The sequence below is a fragment of the Physeter macrocephalus genome, chromosome 14 (assembly GCF_002837175.3).
Source record: "Physeter macrocephalus isolate SW-GA chromosome 14, ASM283717v5, whole genome shotgun sequence".
Classification (NCBI taxonomy): domain Eukaryota; kingdom Metazoa; phylum Chordata; class Mammalia; order Artiodactyla; family Physeteridae; genus Physeter; species Physeter macrocephalus.
Genome location: NC_041227.1, coordinates 47,320,007 through 47,337,254, shown reverse-complemented (window position 1 = coordinate 47,337,254; position 17,248 = coordinate 47,320,007). Strand labels below are relative to the sequence as shown.

Here is a 17,248-nt window from a genome sequence, read left to right as displayed (position 1 = left end):
CCTGCCTTGGAGCCACTGGCCCCCGCCTCCATGCTGGGCCTGGAGGGCCCCTGCTGGGTGGGCCTGGGGCCCGATGGGGGCCTGGCTGTGAGCAAGGAGTTCGGGGATGTGTGGCTGTTTGGCAGTGCCCGCCGGCCCCTGTGCTCCCTGGGGGACCTGACTGGGCACCACTTTGGCAGCCTGGCAGGCGTGTGCACCGACGCAGCGGGCAGTGTCATTGTGGCGGACGAGCAGCGGCGCCAGGTGACCCTGTTCCCCCGGGCCAGGTCGCCCATCTGCCTGGTGTCCGAGGGGCTGAGGTGGCTCCTGGGTGTGGCCTGTGCGCCCCAGGGCCAGCTCATGGTGGCGGACACAGAGGACGGCTACATCAAAGTGTACCAGTCCTACTTGGAATTGGCCTGATCCAGTGGGCTTGAACGGGAGCAGCCCCTCACTGTGCGTGGGTCCAGCCCCCAGAGTTTGGACCACGACGGGAGGAATGTTCAGGGTTTGCACGGTCCTCCAGGGCTGCTGGCCATGCCTTCCTGACCTTGTACATTTGCTGACACTCCTGAACACTGCTGTCGGGCCCGGGCCTGGCCTCCTGTCTTCCTCCTGGAGAGGATTCAGACTTGGTCGGCAGCCTGGATCAGCTGCCTCCCAGCCTCCAAGGCCCAAGAGGCCTGCGCTTTGGGGCTGGCAGCTGAAGCCTGGAGATCTTCAGTGTGTTGGACCAGCTACCAGCACTTACCCAGGCAGGATCTCCCACCAGGTGCCCCAGCCCCAGCCTCCTAATCAGACAGAAGCAGGCAGGGAGGGTGTGGCTGGGCGGGCAGGGCTGGGCTGGGCTGGGCTGGGCTGGGCAGCCTGGGCAGGGGCGCGGCCCTGCACTGTCCACCATTTTCAGAGGTGCCCCAGGTGCCAAGCCTCCCGAAGCTTCTCTGGGCCCAGCTGAGGTAAGAGGGGAGCAGAGGAGGGGCCCCCCCTGGAGGTGCCCTGGGGTGACACATGGCTGGGTTGGAAGACTCCATGCCCCTGGTCCACTTCTCCCATGTGAGACTGTCTGAGCCTTCATTTTCTCCACTGCAAATGAGGATCAAACAGCTCCAAGCTCATGGGTGGGGTTGCTGGGAGAGTTCCGGGCAGTGGTCAAGTGCAGAAGAGACCTCCTGTGAGGACAGACTCCTGCTGCTTAAAAATAGCAGGAAAATGAGGCCGGAAGGGGTAGGGGGTGTGTGTGGTTACTCTGAGTCAGGGGCCCAGCCAGGCTCCTAGTTCCAGTGGGTGGTCTTCAGGGGAAAGGGCCAGTGCCTAGTCCTGCCCCTGGGGGCTGGTGAGGGGATGGTCTCAGGGGTCTGTGGTTTAGGCCATTGCCTGACAAGGTCCCCTCGATATGTCCCAGCCCCTGCAAAGGTGGGGCAGTATTAAGTGGGTCAGTGTAAGGAAGTGTGTGGGGCAGGTGCTCCGTAAACTTTAGTAGTTGCTGCTGGTGCTGGGGATATTGTCCCCTGGAACAGGAGGGGCCAGGGACGCCTCCTGACCATCAGATCAGATGGCTTCAGACCCTGGGCTGGCCCTCCAACCTTCGTAGCTCACTTGGCCTCTGCAGGGACTGGGGTGCAAAGGGGCCAGTCTGGGGCTGAGGTGGCAGCTTCTTCTGGGACCCCACCCAGGGCCTGGGGGTCCTTTCACCCTGGGATGGTGGAGACAAGGTGAGGTATGAGACCCTCAAATGTCAGGTCTACTGGATCCCTCAGACGAAGAAACCAGGCATGGGGGAGGTTTGGTGGCTGTGGGAAGGTGGGGAACTGGAAGGCAGGGGTGTTGGGGACACTGTGGGTAGACTGGAGGGGGAACAAAGATGCTTCGAGGGGGACAAGGACATGGGGGACAAGGACGTTGTGCACAGGGCATGGGGAGGACAAGGACGCAGGAGGGACAAGGGCACTGCGCGCACGGGCCACCGGCTCCGGGGACCGGAACGTTGCGTGCGCGGAACGCTCGGGCGAGGGCCGGCGGGCAGCCCGGGCGCCTTTGGGGGCGGACCGTCGCGCGGCAACGCCGGGAGCGGACGGAAATGGGGCTCGTGTCCCGCGGCACCGCCGAGGCGGGGCTGGGGGCCGCGAGCGCTGTTGACCGCCCGGGCCCGCCCGACGCGGTCCCCGACCCCATCCCGACCCCGCCAGCTGAGGGCGCGGACCCGGGGAGCAGCCGGTGAGCAATCGGGGGGCGGGCCGGCGTCCTTGCGGCGCGACCTTGGGGAGCCGCCCCCGCCGGGCTGTGGGCCCCGACTCTTGCCGCGGCGGCCGTGGGAGCAGGCCCGGGAGCCGGCCCGGGAGCCCGAGGGTCTCCGGAGCCTCCTCCCGGAGGCGGCGCAGGCCTTTTGCCTCTCGGAGCCTCTATTTCCTCACCTGTAAAATGGGGACGCCGCCGGCCGCCGGCCAGGGTGGGCCTGAGAATTGGGAGGGCAGTGAGGACCCGCCAGCCCCTGCAGGAGCCCGCCCGCCCAGCCCCGGGTTTGTGGCCGGGCCGCGTGGATGCCCTGGAGGGGAGTCTAGACCCCCGCCCTGTGGGGTGAAGGGCAGCCGGCCGGTTCCTTCTGGCCCACCCCAGCCCGGGTCCCTCTGTGGACCCTTTGGAAGGGCATTCATGGTCAATGGAACTGGCTGTCAGAGCTTTACAGTTGTTCCTGACTGCAGTACAGGGCAAAAACCAGAGCCCTAGATTTGTGTCTGTTTTTCTGGAATGAGAGAGGGGAAGAGCATTCTTTACTGAATGCTTGTTGTTTTTTAAACACAAACACATGGAGTAACAATGAATTCTTGTGAGCTACTGAGGAGCAGTGACCAGGAGGCTCTGCAGAGGACGGTTTTAGCCAGTGAGATGTCCCTGGCCAGTCATTAACTGGGCTTTTGCACTGAATCAGTTCTTGTGGAGGTTGACAGGATGTCCACTTCACAAGGTAGATGGTTGAGTTCAGGTTGTGCGGGGAGGGTCGTTCTAGTGACTGCATGGCCTGACTGGTCTGGAATGGGCTGGGTTACAGGGAACCACGTGTCATTCATAACAGAGGCAGCTTTCCCAGGCCTGTGCCCTTGTTTTTTATCACAGTCTTTAAAGATGCACACGGCCGTGCGTTACTGCCCCGCTTTCTCCCATCTGCACCTCTGCTATCGATTGCCTCCTCTTTCATCTTTTCCTGGCTCTCTGATCTGAGCAGACTTCTTTGTGTTGGTCACTCCCAGAGGCTGAGGAAGGGGTGGGGATGGGAACTTACCCCATGATTTGAGAGTTCTCTCTCACTACCCTGCAGATGGGAACACCAACCTCTGCCCTCCGCTCTTCCCCAGACATGAGGAGCTTTTTTTTTTTCTTTAAGGTAAACTTTGTAGATGAAGCATAAAACACACAAAGAAAGCGCACAGATCGTATGTGTACAGCTCAGTGAATTTTCTGAAAGCGAACCCACCGTGTAACCAGCTTCGCCCAGAGCATCTGCTCACTGTTAGGCCAGTTGTGTTTATTTTCTGACAGTAGCTCTGGGCAGTTTTTCTTAGCTCCTGTGAAAGGAGTCCCTGAGCAGGGTGTGATTGTGTCATTTGGCTGAGCTGGTGGGTCCCGACAGGCTGGTGCTGAGAGGCTTGGACCATGTTGGCTGGTCCCCTATGGTGGTCACCAAGTGAGATGTACTGGGATCCTCACAGGCAGAATTGCTCTGTGCCTCTCACGATGCCCGTGCAGAAGTGTCAGGAAGACAAGGTGGTCCTTGATGCCCTTGCTGATGGTCATAGGAACTTAGACCAGGGGCTGCCTTTGGGCTCCAGGCTTTCCCCTGCTGACACCCATGTTGCCTGCCCTCTCTGGTCTCTAGGGGGGCGGGGCATTTGGGAGTCCAGCTGCTGCTGGACTCAGAGGGACGCTTTTCAGTCAAAACCCACAGGTGAGAGAAGCCTCGCCCCTTCAGCCCCGCTCTGGACTGCAGGGTAGGAAAGCAGCTTCACCAGTTGCCTTTTTTTTTTTTTAATTAATTAATTAATTTTTTGGCTACGTTGGGTCTTCGTTGCTGTGGGCGGACTTTCTCTAGTTGCAGCGAGTGGGGGCTACTCTTCGTTGCGGTGTATGGGCTTCTCATTGCGGTGGCGTCTCTTGTTGCAGAGCATGGGCTCTAGGCGCGCGGGCTTCAGTAGTTGTGGCACACGGGCCTAGCTGCTCCGCGGCATGTGGGATCTTCCCAGACCAGGGCTTGAACCTGTGTCCCCTGCATTGGCAGGCGGATTCTTAACCACTGCACCACCATGGAAGTCCTACCAGTTGCCTCTTAAGCCCTGGGCATTTGAGGCCCCTCCCAGAGCCCCCCGACCCTCAGGAAAGGGCTCCCTCAATGTCGCACCTCCCCAACATGTGTGTCCCTTTCTGTCCCCCTCTCTCCAAGGGCCTGTTGAGCACTGGGGCCTGGAGGGCCAGGCTCAGTCTGAGGCCTGTGTCCCTCCCTCAGGTGTAGCTCCAACTTGGGGGTCTTAGCTCAGGGCAGCTGCTCTGCCCTTTGTGCTGACACAGCGGGGTCGTTAGTGTCTAGGAAACGGCGAGCTCCAAGGTGAACCCTCACCAAGGTGAATCTCCTGCCCGTCAGGCTCTGTCTAGGAGGGCTCAGGTGGGAATTGAGGTGCTTACTGAGAATTCACATCCTCAGTGAGCTGACTCCTGTGCAAGGCAGGGCTCACAGTCCCGCAGGATTCAGGAATCGCAGCTGCTCGGGGATGTCCTTGCTGCTCAGAGGTCCTGGGAAGGCTGGTGTCCCCTCAGCCATTCTCCAGGGCTGGAGAATTTCTCCCACCCCCATTTCTAGAACACTACCTGGTTGGCGGAATAGGTAGTCCTGAAGGAGGTGCTCAGCTGTGACAAGACGATGGGGCTCCCAGGGAAGGATGGGCACAGCCGCAGGCTGGAGGGTTGGGGTAGAAGCAGAAGCCCCATGGAGCTGAACCTGTTCCCTGAGCACCAGGGCTCCCAGGGGGCTCACTGGGAAGGGAGGTGGGCTTTGGCACCAGGCATGTCCCCAGGCATCTTCTGGGGCACCTGTACCAATGCCCACAGCTGCCAGCAGTGTGGACGCGTCTGATTTCCCTCAGCTCAGTGGCAATTTGTTTAAATGTTCATCTTTTTTCTTGCTAGCTTAGTAAGTAAATCAAGGTTTGTTAGATTTTTAATTTAAATTACTTTAATTGTTAATGAGATTGTAGATTTTTCCATGTGCTACACATCAAAAACTAATCAGTTCCCTAAAAACAAAAATTAAACCCTTGTGCTCACCCCAGCACAGCCTGTGAGTGGTGCTGAGCAGGTCACGTGACCTCACCTGTATCAGCCTGCCTGTGTCTGGAGTGGGGAAGCGTTGCCCTGCCTCAGGGTAGGGATGGGAGTGGCTTGGGCCTGTACTCACAGCAGCCAGGGGCAGAGATGGACAGCTGGGCCCCCCTGCCAGCCTCGTGACCAGACCCAAAGCTGGGTTGCCCCCACCTGTGGGCCCAGTGGCCACGTGGATGTGTCTGTCAGGGCCACCTGTTGGCCAGGACCTGCAGCCCCGGCACCGCCAGCCACCCCGGGTCCTCGGGGCACAGTGGCACCGGCAGCAGCTCTGAACTGAGCCCCTCCTCTCTTCCAGCGGCCCCGGCATGGTGCTCAAGGCCTACTTCCCCACGTGCTGTGCCTCGGCGGACAGTGGCCTCCTGGTTGGACGGTGGGTCCCGGAGCAGAGCAGTGCCGTGGTCCTGGCTGTGGTGCACTTTCCCTTCATCCCCATCCAGGTCAAGGAGCTCCTGGCCCAGGTGCAGCAAGCCAGTCAGGTGGGCGTGACTGTGCTGGGCACCTGGTGCCACCGCCGGCAAGAGCCGGAGGAGAGCCTGGGCCACTTCCTGGAGGGCCTGGGCGCCATCTTCTCCCACAAGCCCTGGTTCCAGCTATGCCGGGAGAGAGGCAGCAAGTCCTGGAGCTGCAAGGCCACCCGCTGGCAGGGGCCCGCCTCCCCTGCCGCCTCCGGCGAGGACCAGGTCATGCTTATCTTCTATGACCAGCGCAAGGTGCTGCTGTCCCAACTGCACCCACCCGCGGCCCTGCCCGACCGCCAGGCTGGGGACACCACAGCCAGCGCGGGGGGCCTGGCTGCTGTCTTTGACACAGTGGCACGTAGTGAGGCACTCTTCCAAAGTGACCGGTTCGATGAGGGCCCCGTGCGGCTGAGCCACTGGCAGTCGGAGGGCGTGGAGGCCAGCATCCTCGTGGAGCTGGCCAAGTGGGCAGCAGGGCCTGTCTGCCTGCTTCTGGCCTGCCTGCTGTCTCTCGTCTCGGCTGCCAGCGCCTGTCGGTAGGTGCCCCTGGGCCAGGCGAGGGAGAGTCGGGCCCCTGAGGCCTAGGCCCACCCCTTGGTGTGCAGGGGTCATGGAGGCCCGGATGTCCCTTCTGAGGCTCACGGCTGCCCCCTGCACCCCGGCTCTCATCCCACGCTCCCTCCGCACTGTAGCTCAGAGGACACCCTAGTGGTGGTTTCTGTTCTGGTGCCCCTCGCTCCTGTGGCAAAGCTAGGCTTCCTGGAAGCCCCTGTGGTTGCGTGGGACACACTGAGTAGGGATACATGGTGACCCTCAGACAGCTCAGGCCCCTGAAAGGAGAATTAGATGATGAACAGACCCGGGTTGTTGCCGTGCAGGGGCCACTGTTTGCCTTGCTGGGGAGTTGCTTGTCCTCCTGCAGACCCACAGGCCCACCTGCTTCCCTGGCACCGGCCTCGCAGGAGAGGCAGCCCTGGGAGGCTGTGGGACAGCATCCACTCGCTGTCTGTGGGGCTGGGGGCATGGTCCCCAGCCTGGACCACTCTCTAGAATTACTGGAACACTCCTGGCTGTGGGCCTGGTCGAGGGATTTGTAAAAGCCCCCGGGGGCCCTGAGGATGCTGGGGCAGCACACGGGTGTTCTGGCGAGTTAGCCACAGGACCCTCTCTCTGTGAGAAGCCACCTCCCTGGTGGCACCACCTGGTACAGGACAACTGTGCTGCATCCTCAGGTCCAGGGGTTCGGCTGTCAGGTTTGGGGACTGGCCTTGCCGGCTCACCAGGGCTCTGGGAGCGCTTGGGCCTGTCCCTGCAGAGAGACCCCAGCAGCTATGTGTGCACACCACCTTGGGCTGTGGGGGTTGCTGGGTATCCTGACCTGAGTGGTGGGTTTCAGAGCTTCACAGCCCCTTGGAATGAATCGTGTGAAAGTGTATCTGCTGGGTGCAACTTTGGGAAGAGAAGTTCCTTTTGTCAGCTCTCAAAGAGTGCAAGAAAGGTTATGAACTGCTCGAGTGCCCCGAATCCCGATCTGCCCCTTAGGTAGGCAGGTGCTGGCTGTTGGCGGAGGTCAGGAGCCCTGTGACGTCCATGTGGGGCATGGCTGTTGCTGCCCAGGGCAGGTGCATGTGCTGCCCAGGGCTGGTCTGAACCTTGAGGAGATCCTGCATGGGGGTCTCTGCAGCCCATGTGCGAGGCTGCCTTCCACTGGACTGGAACGGGGGGTGCAGTGTGCACCACACTTCACTCTTGGAATTGGGTCAGAGTGGCTTGGCTGAGGACAGAAGCTTCAAACCTTCAAGGTCAAGACCTCCTTCCTCCCGAGGGCCTGAGCGTGGTCATCTGGCGGCTCTGCACTTTGCACGAGCCCTTTAGGTCCCTCCTGCCGGCAGTGGGGCTCTGGGTGGGAGCCAGACTCTGAGTTGCCATTGAACGCTTTCTCCACCTTTGCTTGAGAACATCTCCCCTCAATTCCTGCATGTCTGTGAAGTGTCTGGTGCTTTCTTTGCTGCGTGAGAGATCAGTCTCGTTGAGCAGTCAGGTCAGCTGAAACCCTTGACATGGACACCCGTCCGGCAGGCACTCGGCTTCAGTGCCTGGAGTCAGCACCTTGCGTTCCCAGTTGATGGTTGTGAGCAACCGCAACCCCCGCTGGGCTGCCCACCTGGGTCCTCCCCCCATGTCCCCGCCCCGCTGAGTTCAGGAGTGTGGCTTCTGGTATTTGGGGCGACCAGGGCCCTTCCTCTCTGCACGTTGAGGGATATTGGCCACGGGTGAGATGGCCCTCCCTCCCTGGCGGGCAGAAGAACCCCAGAGGACCCGGAGGCCCATCCTTCTCCCCTCCTCCGTAGGGTGTTCAAGCTGTGGCCACTGTCCTTCATCTGGAGCAAACTCTCCACGTGCGAGCAGCTCAGGCACCGGCTGGAGCAGCTCACACTCATCTTCAGCACCCGGAAGGCTAAGAACCCCGCCCAGCTGATGAGGTGCGGGGCCTGCCCTGGTCTCCTCCACAGTAGCCAGACGCGCCACGGGCCCAGCCCCTTCCCCACAGCAGGCCTGCCCAAGCTGACCCTTTTCGGCCACGCCACCCTCACCACTCGCTCCTGTTGGACCCCTCCTTCCAGGAAGGCCAACATGTTTGTCTCTGTGCTCCTGGATGTGGCCCTTGGCCTCATGCTGCTGTCCTGGCTCCACAGGAAGGACCTCATCGGGCAGCTGGCTGATGCCCTCATCCCTGTGGCTGACGTGAGTTGGTTGAGGTGTACTTGAACACCTGTTTCCCAGGGTTGGGGGGCAGGACCCTTCCTGGGGGCAGCAGAGGCCCCTCAGCCAGCCAGAGCAGCTCACCCCTGACCCCAGACAAGTCCCCTAGGAGCTGCTGTGTCTTACAGAATAGGTGGGGCTGTGTAGACCCGGGCCCTCCAGCTCCTGGCCTCTTCCTGCAGGTGGCCTGACTGGAGCCCCCTTGTGTTGGAGACTTTTAGGGGGAGCCACCTCCCTGCCAGGCTCAGTGTCATGGCGACCCCATTGCCTCCCCACCGTGCATGACCATTTCTGCTCTCCTGGCTCTTCGGGGTGGCTCACTTTCAGCCTGGGCGCTCTGCACAGTCAGCATCACAGAGACCTTGTGTGCGTCCCGGTGTCTGTGTGGTCGAGCTCAGCCTCCCACCCTGCTCCCTGCACCAGTTCTGCAGCCCCCATGCTGAGAGCCAGAGGCACCAGCTCATCGGCTGTGCTCCTGAACTTACCCTGCACAGTCTGTGCGCCGTTCCCAGGGCCTGGGCGCCGCCCCAGCCTCCTCTCCCTTCCACAGTCATCCTCCCACTGTCTGTCCGTGCTGGCTCCGCTCCGAGCCTTCGTCTTCTCTGCCTCCTTCGGAGGCCCTGTCACTTCTGTTGGGAGATTGTCTTCTTGCCTAGGGCAGCCCCTCTGGTCCCTCAGTGCCCCACCGCCCCACCCCCTCTGCCCAGGCCTCTGTGGGGCTCCTGGCCCTGGGTGTGGTAGAGCCGCTGCGGCCTGGCTGCGAGGTCCTTGTGGGCTCAGCCACTGCCTGCTGTCATCAGCGTCCAGGCACAAGTGTACACTGGGCCTGCTTGTGGCCAGGCCAGGACCCTGCAGGCAGGAGCCCCTACAGGCCAAGAGTCCCATAGCTTCTCAGGGAGGCCTGGCCCAGGAGGGAGGAGGGAGGACCCAGGGGCTGGGGAGGGAGCTTGGCTGCTTCGCCCTGCTCATCCATGCTCTGCCTTTTGGCCAGCTTCATCCTAGGCCTCCCTTTTGCAAAATTGCTCAGAAATATAAATATTTAATTTAAAAATGAAAGCCTCTTCTTGCCGCCAAGCTCTTATCCTTTAAATATTAAATAAGGTCTATTTATAAAGAACATTCTGTTCCCCTTCTCACTGCTCCTGACACGGCAGAGGCCTTCACCCAGGGTTGGGAAAGGCCTGCATTGGTACGTGGGAGGGAGGTGGCAGACTGTGGGGCAGGGATGTCGGTCCTGTGGCCTCAGTGTTGGTGATGAGGCCAGGAGTCCTGCAGGCCTGCCTCCCAGGGCTGGCACAGCTTTCCTCCTGGGGCGGCCAGGACAGTAGTCAGCCTCCCTGCTTGCTTGTGAGGGTCCCTGTGTTATCTCTGGTCCTCACTTGACATTGTTCTTCCCTCTGTGGGACCCTCCAGCACCCACCTCCACCCCGCCCTCCTGCTACGGGGGCCCCTGATGGGCTTGACCCCCTCACTCTCACTCAGGGTCACCCAGATGGGTAAGCGGGGTGGGGCCAGTTGATGGACGGTGTGGCCCTCATGTGTCCTCGCAGCACGTGGCTGAGGAGCTCCAGCATCTGCTACAGTGGCTGATGGGCGCACCCGCTGGGCTCAAGATGAACCGGGCGCTGGACCAGGTGCTGGGCCGCTTCTTCCTGTACCACATCCACCTGTGGATCAGTGAGTGCCAGCGGTCAGGCGGGCCGCCTTGGGGTTTCACCCAGCCCCACTGACCCGCACCTTGGCTCCTGAAGCCCGTGCCCCCAGGGACGTAGACCCTGGCTGAGGGGGGGCAGCGGGGCCCAGCCAGGCCCTGTCCCCTTGGTCTCTGCTTCCTGTTGACCCAGCATCCCGTGTGTGGAGCCTTGCTATGCTGTGCTGGCCACTCACAGTTTCCAGAAGCTTGGGGCAGCCATCCTCATGGTGGATTTGGGGGGACCAGGACCTCCCTGGGCTCCCCCCTCAAGGCTGACCCCCATCCCACCAGGCTACATCCACCTCATGTCCCCCTTCATTGAGCGCATCCTGTGGCACGTGGGCCTCTCAGCCTGCCTGGGCCTGACGGTCGCCCTGTCCATCCTCTCAGACATCATAGCCCTCCTCACTTTCCACATCTACTGCTTCTATGTCTATGGCGCCAGGTGGGTATGCACCCCCCCACCCCTGCGGGCTGACCCAGTGCAGCCCCCCGAGCCCTGGGCACCACAGACAGCCTTCCGGGGCCGGGTGGGCATGGGGTCACCAGCCCAGCTCTGATGGTACCACGTCCTGCAGGCTATACTGCCTGAAGATCCATGGCCTGTCCTCACTCTGGCGCCTGTTCCGAGGGAAGAAGTGGAATGTTCTGCGCCAGCGCGTGGACTCCTGCTCCTATGACCTGGATGAGGTACCGGCTCCAGCTCCAGTCCAGCTGCCCCTTCGGATGGGCCGGTGCAGCTGCTCAGGCACCACAAGGGGCAGCCTCATTCCTGTTCTGCAGGGCTCCGGGGTGTGCGGGGAGCTGCGAGGGGTAGGGTGTATGCGGGACCTCAGACAGGGCAGAACCTTGCCCAGGTGGGGATGGACCCTGCTCTTGGGAGGCCGCAGGGCTGCAGGCGCTTAAGGTGACCTCGCACGGGGCTTGGCTCTGGCTAGTCCCATTAGCTTGCTCAGACCTGACACAGGGACCCTGAGTGCTGCCTTCCAGGGCATGTTTTTTGCTGCCTAATTTTCGCCACCCTCCTGTCTTTGGTGTACGGGCTGTAGACCCTGTCAGCTGGTCTCCCCAACCCCTGTCAGCCCACGTGTCACCGGGTCTGGAGGCAGGCGTCCCTACCAGTACTGGAGAGAGCTGTCCTGAGTGGGCTTTTCCAAGTGGTCTCAGGAAGCCGGCAGGCGTTCCATCTCTGCTCAGTTACAGGACGGATTTGGTGGGATGGGTATCAGGGGTGTGCCCAGGGCTGGCAGGGCTGTTGCCCAGCACGGGGCTTTTGCTTATGCTGGCGTCCTTTCTCCCTGTAGCTGTTCATCGGGACCTTGCTGTTCACCGTCCTGGTCTTCCTTCTGCCCACCACGGCCCTGTACTACTTGGTGTTCACCCTGGTGAGCCAAGTGCTGTGTACCATGGGGGTGCTGGGCATGTCACCCGGCCAGTGGACCTAGCCCACAGTGCTTGGAATGGTGACTGCCAGCAGCTGTGGGCAGGTCGTCCATCCCTGCCGGCCACATGAGATGTGGCTGTTCTGGACTCTGGGCAGTGTGTGCTGGTCCTGGAACAGGCAGGGGTCCCACCCCGGGGGGACACCACCCACTACTGCTCTGGGACACGCTGCTGGGTTCACGGAGGGCAGGGGTCTCCCGTGGTATGGGGGAGGCGAGCGCAGACAGCAGGAGGGGAGTGGCCCCCAGGTGGCTGGGCTGAGGGCCCAGTGGCATGTTTCCCTGGGTTGGAGCACCACCTCCTCTGACCTGGCAGCAGGGCAGACCGCTCCAGCCTGTGGCTTCCCTGCCTCCCTGTGTTCAGCGCGGGGTCCCTGCCATCCTTTTGGGACCTGTCAGGCTGTTCTGCTCAGGGGCATGCAGTGTGGCTGTGGCCACAGTCCTAGGTCAGAGACCCTGAGCACTGTCTGTGATGCAGCTCCGGCTCCTGGTGGTCACTGTGCAGGGCCTGATCCATCTGCTTGTGGACCTCATCAACTCCCTGCCACTGTACTCACTCGGCCTCCGGCTCTGCCGGCCCTACAGGCTTGCAGGTAGGTCTGCGTGCTGGCTAGGCGGTGCACCTGTGGGCCCTGGATGCGGCAGTGTGTGGGGTGAGCAGGGAGGACAAGAGTCTGGTCTCGGGGCGTGAGCTGGAGGGAGAGGCCCCCCGCCCTCAGGTTCAGAGGCCTCACAGGCAGCCCTCCTGCCGCCTCAGCCTCCCCTGTGACGAGCGTGGACGTTTGCTCTGAGGTCTGTCTGCAGTAGTCCTGTAGGTGGTGCCTGAAAGTGGCTCAGAAAAGACGTATCTCGTGTGGTTGTGTGGAGCTGCGTGTGCCTGCTGGTGCCCCTCCTCCTGGAGGGGACCGGCCAGGGTGGAGGACGCCGGGCTGGCCAGAGCTGTGTGACAGGCGTGCCTCCCGCCCCGCCCCCGGCAGGCCACCACCTGCGGGGACAACACGCACCAGCCCAGCTGCTCCTGCCATACACTCTGCAGGCGATGCCCCTGTTTGCATGCTGACACCAGCCACGGGTTGGCCAGATGCCCCTGATGGGAGGCCGTCCCCACTGCAGGCCTAGGGAGGCCTGACCCAACTGGTCACTGAGTTGTGGGTTGGCTCATCCGGTTCAGGGGCTTTGAACATAACAGGAAGCTTCGGGAGTTGCTGGCACAGCCCCGGAGCTGACCAGCATGCCCAGGAGGCCCTGGACTGGTTTGCAACCGGCAGCTCGGCCGCACGCCAGAGTTCACGGCTGCTGCTCCCAGCCAGTTCCGAGTCAGAAGACATGAATGTGCATGTTCCCTGGGCTTTGGGCCTTGAGTCTGCCCGCTGGATGTCCTCAAACCCTCTTTCCAAGCCACGTTCTCCACAGACCCCCAGGTGGCCTAGGACAGGGGCCCATGTGTAGTGCTGCCCATGCTCCCTGGTCCCCCAGCCCCCACCCACACTTCAGCACGCCTGGAAGCAGGCAGATGGAGAGCCTGGACCCGGCACCTTCCTCTCCCAGCCCTCAGCTCACGGCTAGAGCAGAGTCCTTTTAACTTCACATAAAAGGCCACAGATGCTGCCTCTTCTCTCTACCGAGTTTGCCTTGGGGCCTCTTCATCAATTGATAATTAGCTCCTGTTTCTCCTTTCAAGAACCTTCCACCTTGGGAATCCCCAGGCTTGAGAGCCCACACTGCAGGCCAGAGTGTGGTGGGTCCTTGAGTCAGCCGTGCACACAGCAGTTGGAAGGCACTGAGATGCCAGCAGGGTGCCCACCACCCAGCAAGTGCCTCGTCCACTCTGGGAAAACCCCCTTCGAACTCAGAAAGCAGCACAACCTGCCGGCTCTTCCCCGCCTGCCAGACCCGCAGCTTTGGTCTCAATGCAGTTCTGCAGGAGGCCCTGATGAGGGCCAGGCTGCAGCTCAAGGAGGCAGATGGGAAGGACAGGCTGGAGAGGCGAGCTGCTGCCCGGGCAGCCTGTAGCCCTCGGAGTGCCGCTTGGAGCAGGAGCGCTGGTGGGGGCGGCCTGCGGGGCCCTGGAGGGCCACCCTCTCTCACGGGGACCTTGCTCTCCTTACAGCCGGTGTGAAGTTCCGAGTCCTGGAGCACGAGACTGGCAGGCCCCTCCGCCTCCTGATGCAGGTGAGGCCTCCACGCATCCCTCATGCTATTGCCCGCCATGAGGCCGCCCATGTTCTGAGGCATGTTCTGTGCCGCCCTGGGTGTGGGCCTCACGGGCCTGGGTGAGATGCAGGCAGGAGGGCCCAGCAGAGCTGAAGGGTGGGGCCCGGGGGAGGCTCGCCCACCCCCAAGGCCTCTGGGCACCATGATCCTCTGTGCCTGGAACCTCCCCCAGCAGGGCCCATGTATGGGGTCCCCTATGCTGTGCCAGACACCCTCAGCCACCCAGGGCACCTGCCTGCTGGGCCTGCATCCCTGTCTCGTGCCCTGGGCCCCCAGGCTCTCCTTCCAGGCAGAATAGCAGAGACTTGGCAAAGGACTCAGGACACACCTGAGGCCTACTCCGTTGCGCTCCTTTATCTTAAGCAGTCTGGGGCCTGTCTTTCGGGAGGGAGCAGGCCAGGTGCCGGTGTTGCTGGATGCAGGTGTCGGGTTGGTCTGAGGGGAGAGGTCAGATGCTGAGGCAGCCGGGCCCTGTGTGGTTTTCTCGGGGGTGTCCTGAGTCCCACTTGAGGAGGCTCCAGGGAGCTGAGTGAGTCCTGGAATGGAGGGGTCGGCACCCCGCAGCCGGACCACAGCGGAGCACGCCTGACCGTGGCCCAAGCCTGCCTCCCAAGCCGCTCACCCTGACCCCCATGTACCCCAGGCAAGAGCGCATCTGGCACAGAGCTGGCCCTGCCCCACGGTTGTCCAGCCCGGGGACCCCCCACGAAGGCCTGCCGGGCCTAGAGAGCTGGACTCCCAGGGAGTTGGGGGCTGTGTCCCGGCTGACCACTGCCCTTGTGCTTCCAGATAAACCCCCTGCCCTACAGTCGTGTGATGCACACCTACCGCCTCCCCACCTGTGGTTGCCACCCCCAGCACTCCTGGGGTTCCCTGTGCCGCAAGCTGTTCTTCGGGGAGCTCATCTACCCCTGGAGGCAGAGAGGGGACAAGCAGGACTGAAGGACCCTGGCCACCAGCCGGCCCAGCACCACCTCCTGCCAGGTGTCAGGGTAGCACGTGGTCCTTCTCTTTGCCTTCCTGCCCCTGGTTGTCTGGGGCCTCTGCAGGCCCTGCTGGGGCCCTGCCCGTCGCATCTCCTCCTGACTCTGAGGTTGTGGGAGTAGTGAGCAGGAGGATGCGGGAACGGCCAGCCAGGCCAGCGGCCCACGCTCCAGCACCAGCACATTTGCCTCGGGAACCCCCTGCTGACCTGTTGTGATGGCACGGTAAACCTGGTGTACACCAGCCCCCCAGGCCTATCCAGGAGCCCCGTCCTGCCCCCCACACCCCAGTCTATACCCAGATCCTAGGAGGGAGTGCAGAGCCCTGCCTCTGCCCACCATGCCCGTTCCCAGTGGGGTGGGCTGGCAGGTCTTTCTGGCTGCTCACTGGCGCCCCACCCTGTCATGAGGTGGAGGGGATCCTTCCCAGGGTGCACTCAAGTGTCCTTGAGACTCTGGCCCCCAAGCATCTCCTTCTCTGGGGGATGCCCTCCTGGGTCCCCAGTGCCTTCCAGCTGTCTCAGTGGAGCCACAGCCAGCCAGTCTGGGGGATCCAAGCCACTGCTGACCCCCAGTGCAGTCCAGCAGCTCCAGGAAGCTGGGCAGCAGCGCCCCTCATGCCCTGATTCGCACAGGGCTTACTTGTTGATGCTCCTGGAGAGACTGCTCTGCAGGAGGAGCTGCCCTCAGGGCTTTGGGTGTCCCTGTGTGAAGCCAGGCCACATGGGGTGCCTGGAGCTGTCAGCAGAGACCCACGCACCCGGCTGCCCCGTTCCTGCCCTGTACCCCTGCAAATCTTCCATCTCGCTTACTGGCTTCTCCTGGACAGATGCTCCTGCAGCCCCCAGGGAGGGGTCCTAGCACTCAGGCTGCATCTGCCTGCTGGCCGCAGGCAGAATCTGAGTGTGGGTGTGAGCCCCAGAATCCCCAGGGGGAGGAAGCCTCAAGATGCCGGTGGCGTCACATATGGTGTGTCATCGTGGAGTTGGAGATGTTCATGCTGTAGGCGGTGGGGCAGCGCTGTCCATCCCAGGCACTTGGGACTGTCCACTTCTGCCACCCACGCTCCTTGGCTGTCGGCCACAGTGGGAGGGGGCCTGGGGGAGTCCCCACCAGCCCAGGGTCGGGCAGGAGGGGTACTGGCTCTGTCTTTTCTGCTGGGACAATAAAGCCTCCCACATATTTGGAGTGTGCCACTCTGCCTTCCCATCACCACGTGGGCAGTGGGTCTGAGGAGGTGCCCCTTCTCCTGGGGTGGCGGGACAGCTGGCCCCCACTGTTTGTCTTGAGATGACTACCATGTCTGTTTCCTGTTTGTTGCCAAGCTGCGGGGCACTGGGCTCCCTGTCCCCCAGAGCAGGCCTCTTTGCAGGTCTGGTGCGTGTGTACGTAGGCTCTGGCCTCTTGAAGATGTCCTCGTGTGGATGGATGGACCCAGGGCCACTTGCTTTCCAGTTTTGGCCTTGCCGTGGCATGAGGAGCTCCCAGGGCAGGGCTGGGGGCAGGGGTGCAGACCTCTCTGGGAGCAGGGGTGAGCTCTGAAATATATATGTCACCACTTGAAACCTGTGGACTCCGCACAGGAAGGGGCTCTCCCTGATGGACTCTGCCTGACCTGCAGCCTCCAGGGACCCTCAGGTGGCTTCCTCTGTGCCTGCTGTACTGGCTATGGAGGCGAGGGGTTGGAGCCCAAAGAGGTCACTCAGCAACTGCCAGGCCTGCATCACCACTGAGGGTCAGCAGAGGGCCCCACATGGCTCCTGGTGGGCAGGACCGCACCCCAGAGCCTGCTGAGAAGAGCCTCCATCACCTGCATTTCTGGGGCCACCTTCCCAGTCACCAGATGCCAAGACATGGAGATGGCCCGTGGGGCCTGCCTCACCTCCCGCTGAATTCTCTCCCCTGCTCCGCCCAGCCTGCTGGGCAGTGGTGGCTGTGTTCCAGGCCTTTTCTGGCAGCTGTCACTCTCGTGCCAGGTGCAGGGCTGCCTGCCCATCTCCCGAGGGCCAGCCCAGGCCTGGCACCAGAGCTGGCTGAGGGAACAGTGGTCACTCCAGCCACTAGCAGCCACCAAGACATGCCACCTGCATGTCCTAGGCTGCTCCCATCCTGTGTGTCGTCCCTGGACCCGTACAGCCCTTGCCTAGGGACAGCCTTCATCTGTGGCCCCTCATCCCCAACCCAGGGCTCTGACCACCCCTGCCATGCTGACCTGGCAGAGGCTTGTCCTACAAATTCTCGGAGGCTGGCTCTCAGGCTGACCTGAAAAGTGGACGATTCCCCTTTCAGCTGGGGCCACCACCTCCCAGACAGGTCCTCACGGCCACCCACAGAGAAGGGCCCCGTGCT

General features: G+C 62.2%; 2 protein-coding genes across 3 annotated transcripts; both read left to right on the top strand.

The window, feature by feature from the left end:
* Positions 1-402, top strand: NHLRC4 (NHL repeat containing 4). Its single transcript, XM_007130398.1, has one exon. It carries the CDS (start codon positions 31-33, stop codon positions 400-402), a length of 372 nt encoding a protein of 123 aa, XP_007130460.1. The 5' UTR covers positions 1-30.
* Positions 403-2,056: 1,654 nt separating this feature from the next.
* PIGQ (phosphatidylinositol glycan anchor biosynthesis class Q) lies at positions 2,057-16,086 on the top strand. 2 transcript variants are annotated; one of them, XM_024123651.3, is made up of 11 exons: positions 2,057-2,193; positions 5,642-6,340; positions 8,156-8,287; positions 8,429-8,549; positions 10,118-10,244; positions 10,552-10,705; positions 10,839-10,950; positions 11,565-11,645; positions 12,181-12,295; positions 13,813-13,874; positions 14,706-16,086. In XM_024123651.3, the coding sequence occupies exons 1-11, from the start codon at positions 2,057-2,059 to the stop codon at positions 14,856-14,858; spliced, it is 1,893 nt and encodes a 630-aa protein (XP_023979419.2). In that variant the 3' UTR covers positions 14,859-16,086. The 2 variants fall into 2 exon arrangements, with proteins under 2 accessions (XP_023979419.2, XP_028355179.2); XM_028499378.2 differs by having other exon boundaries at positions 2,087-2,193; positions 8,501-8,549.
* Positions 16,087-17,248: the final 1,162 nt, after the last annotated feature.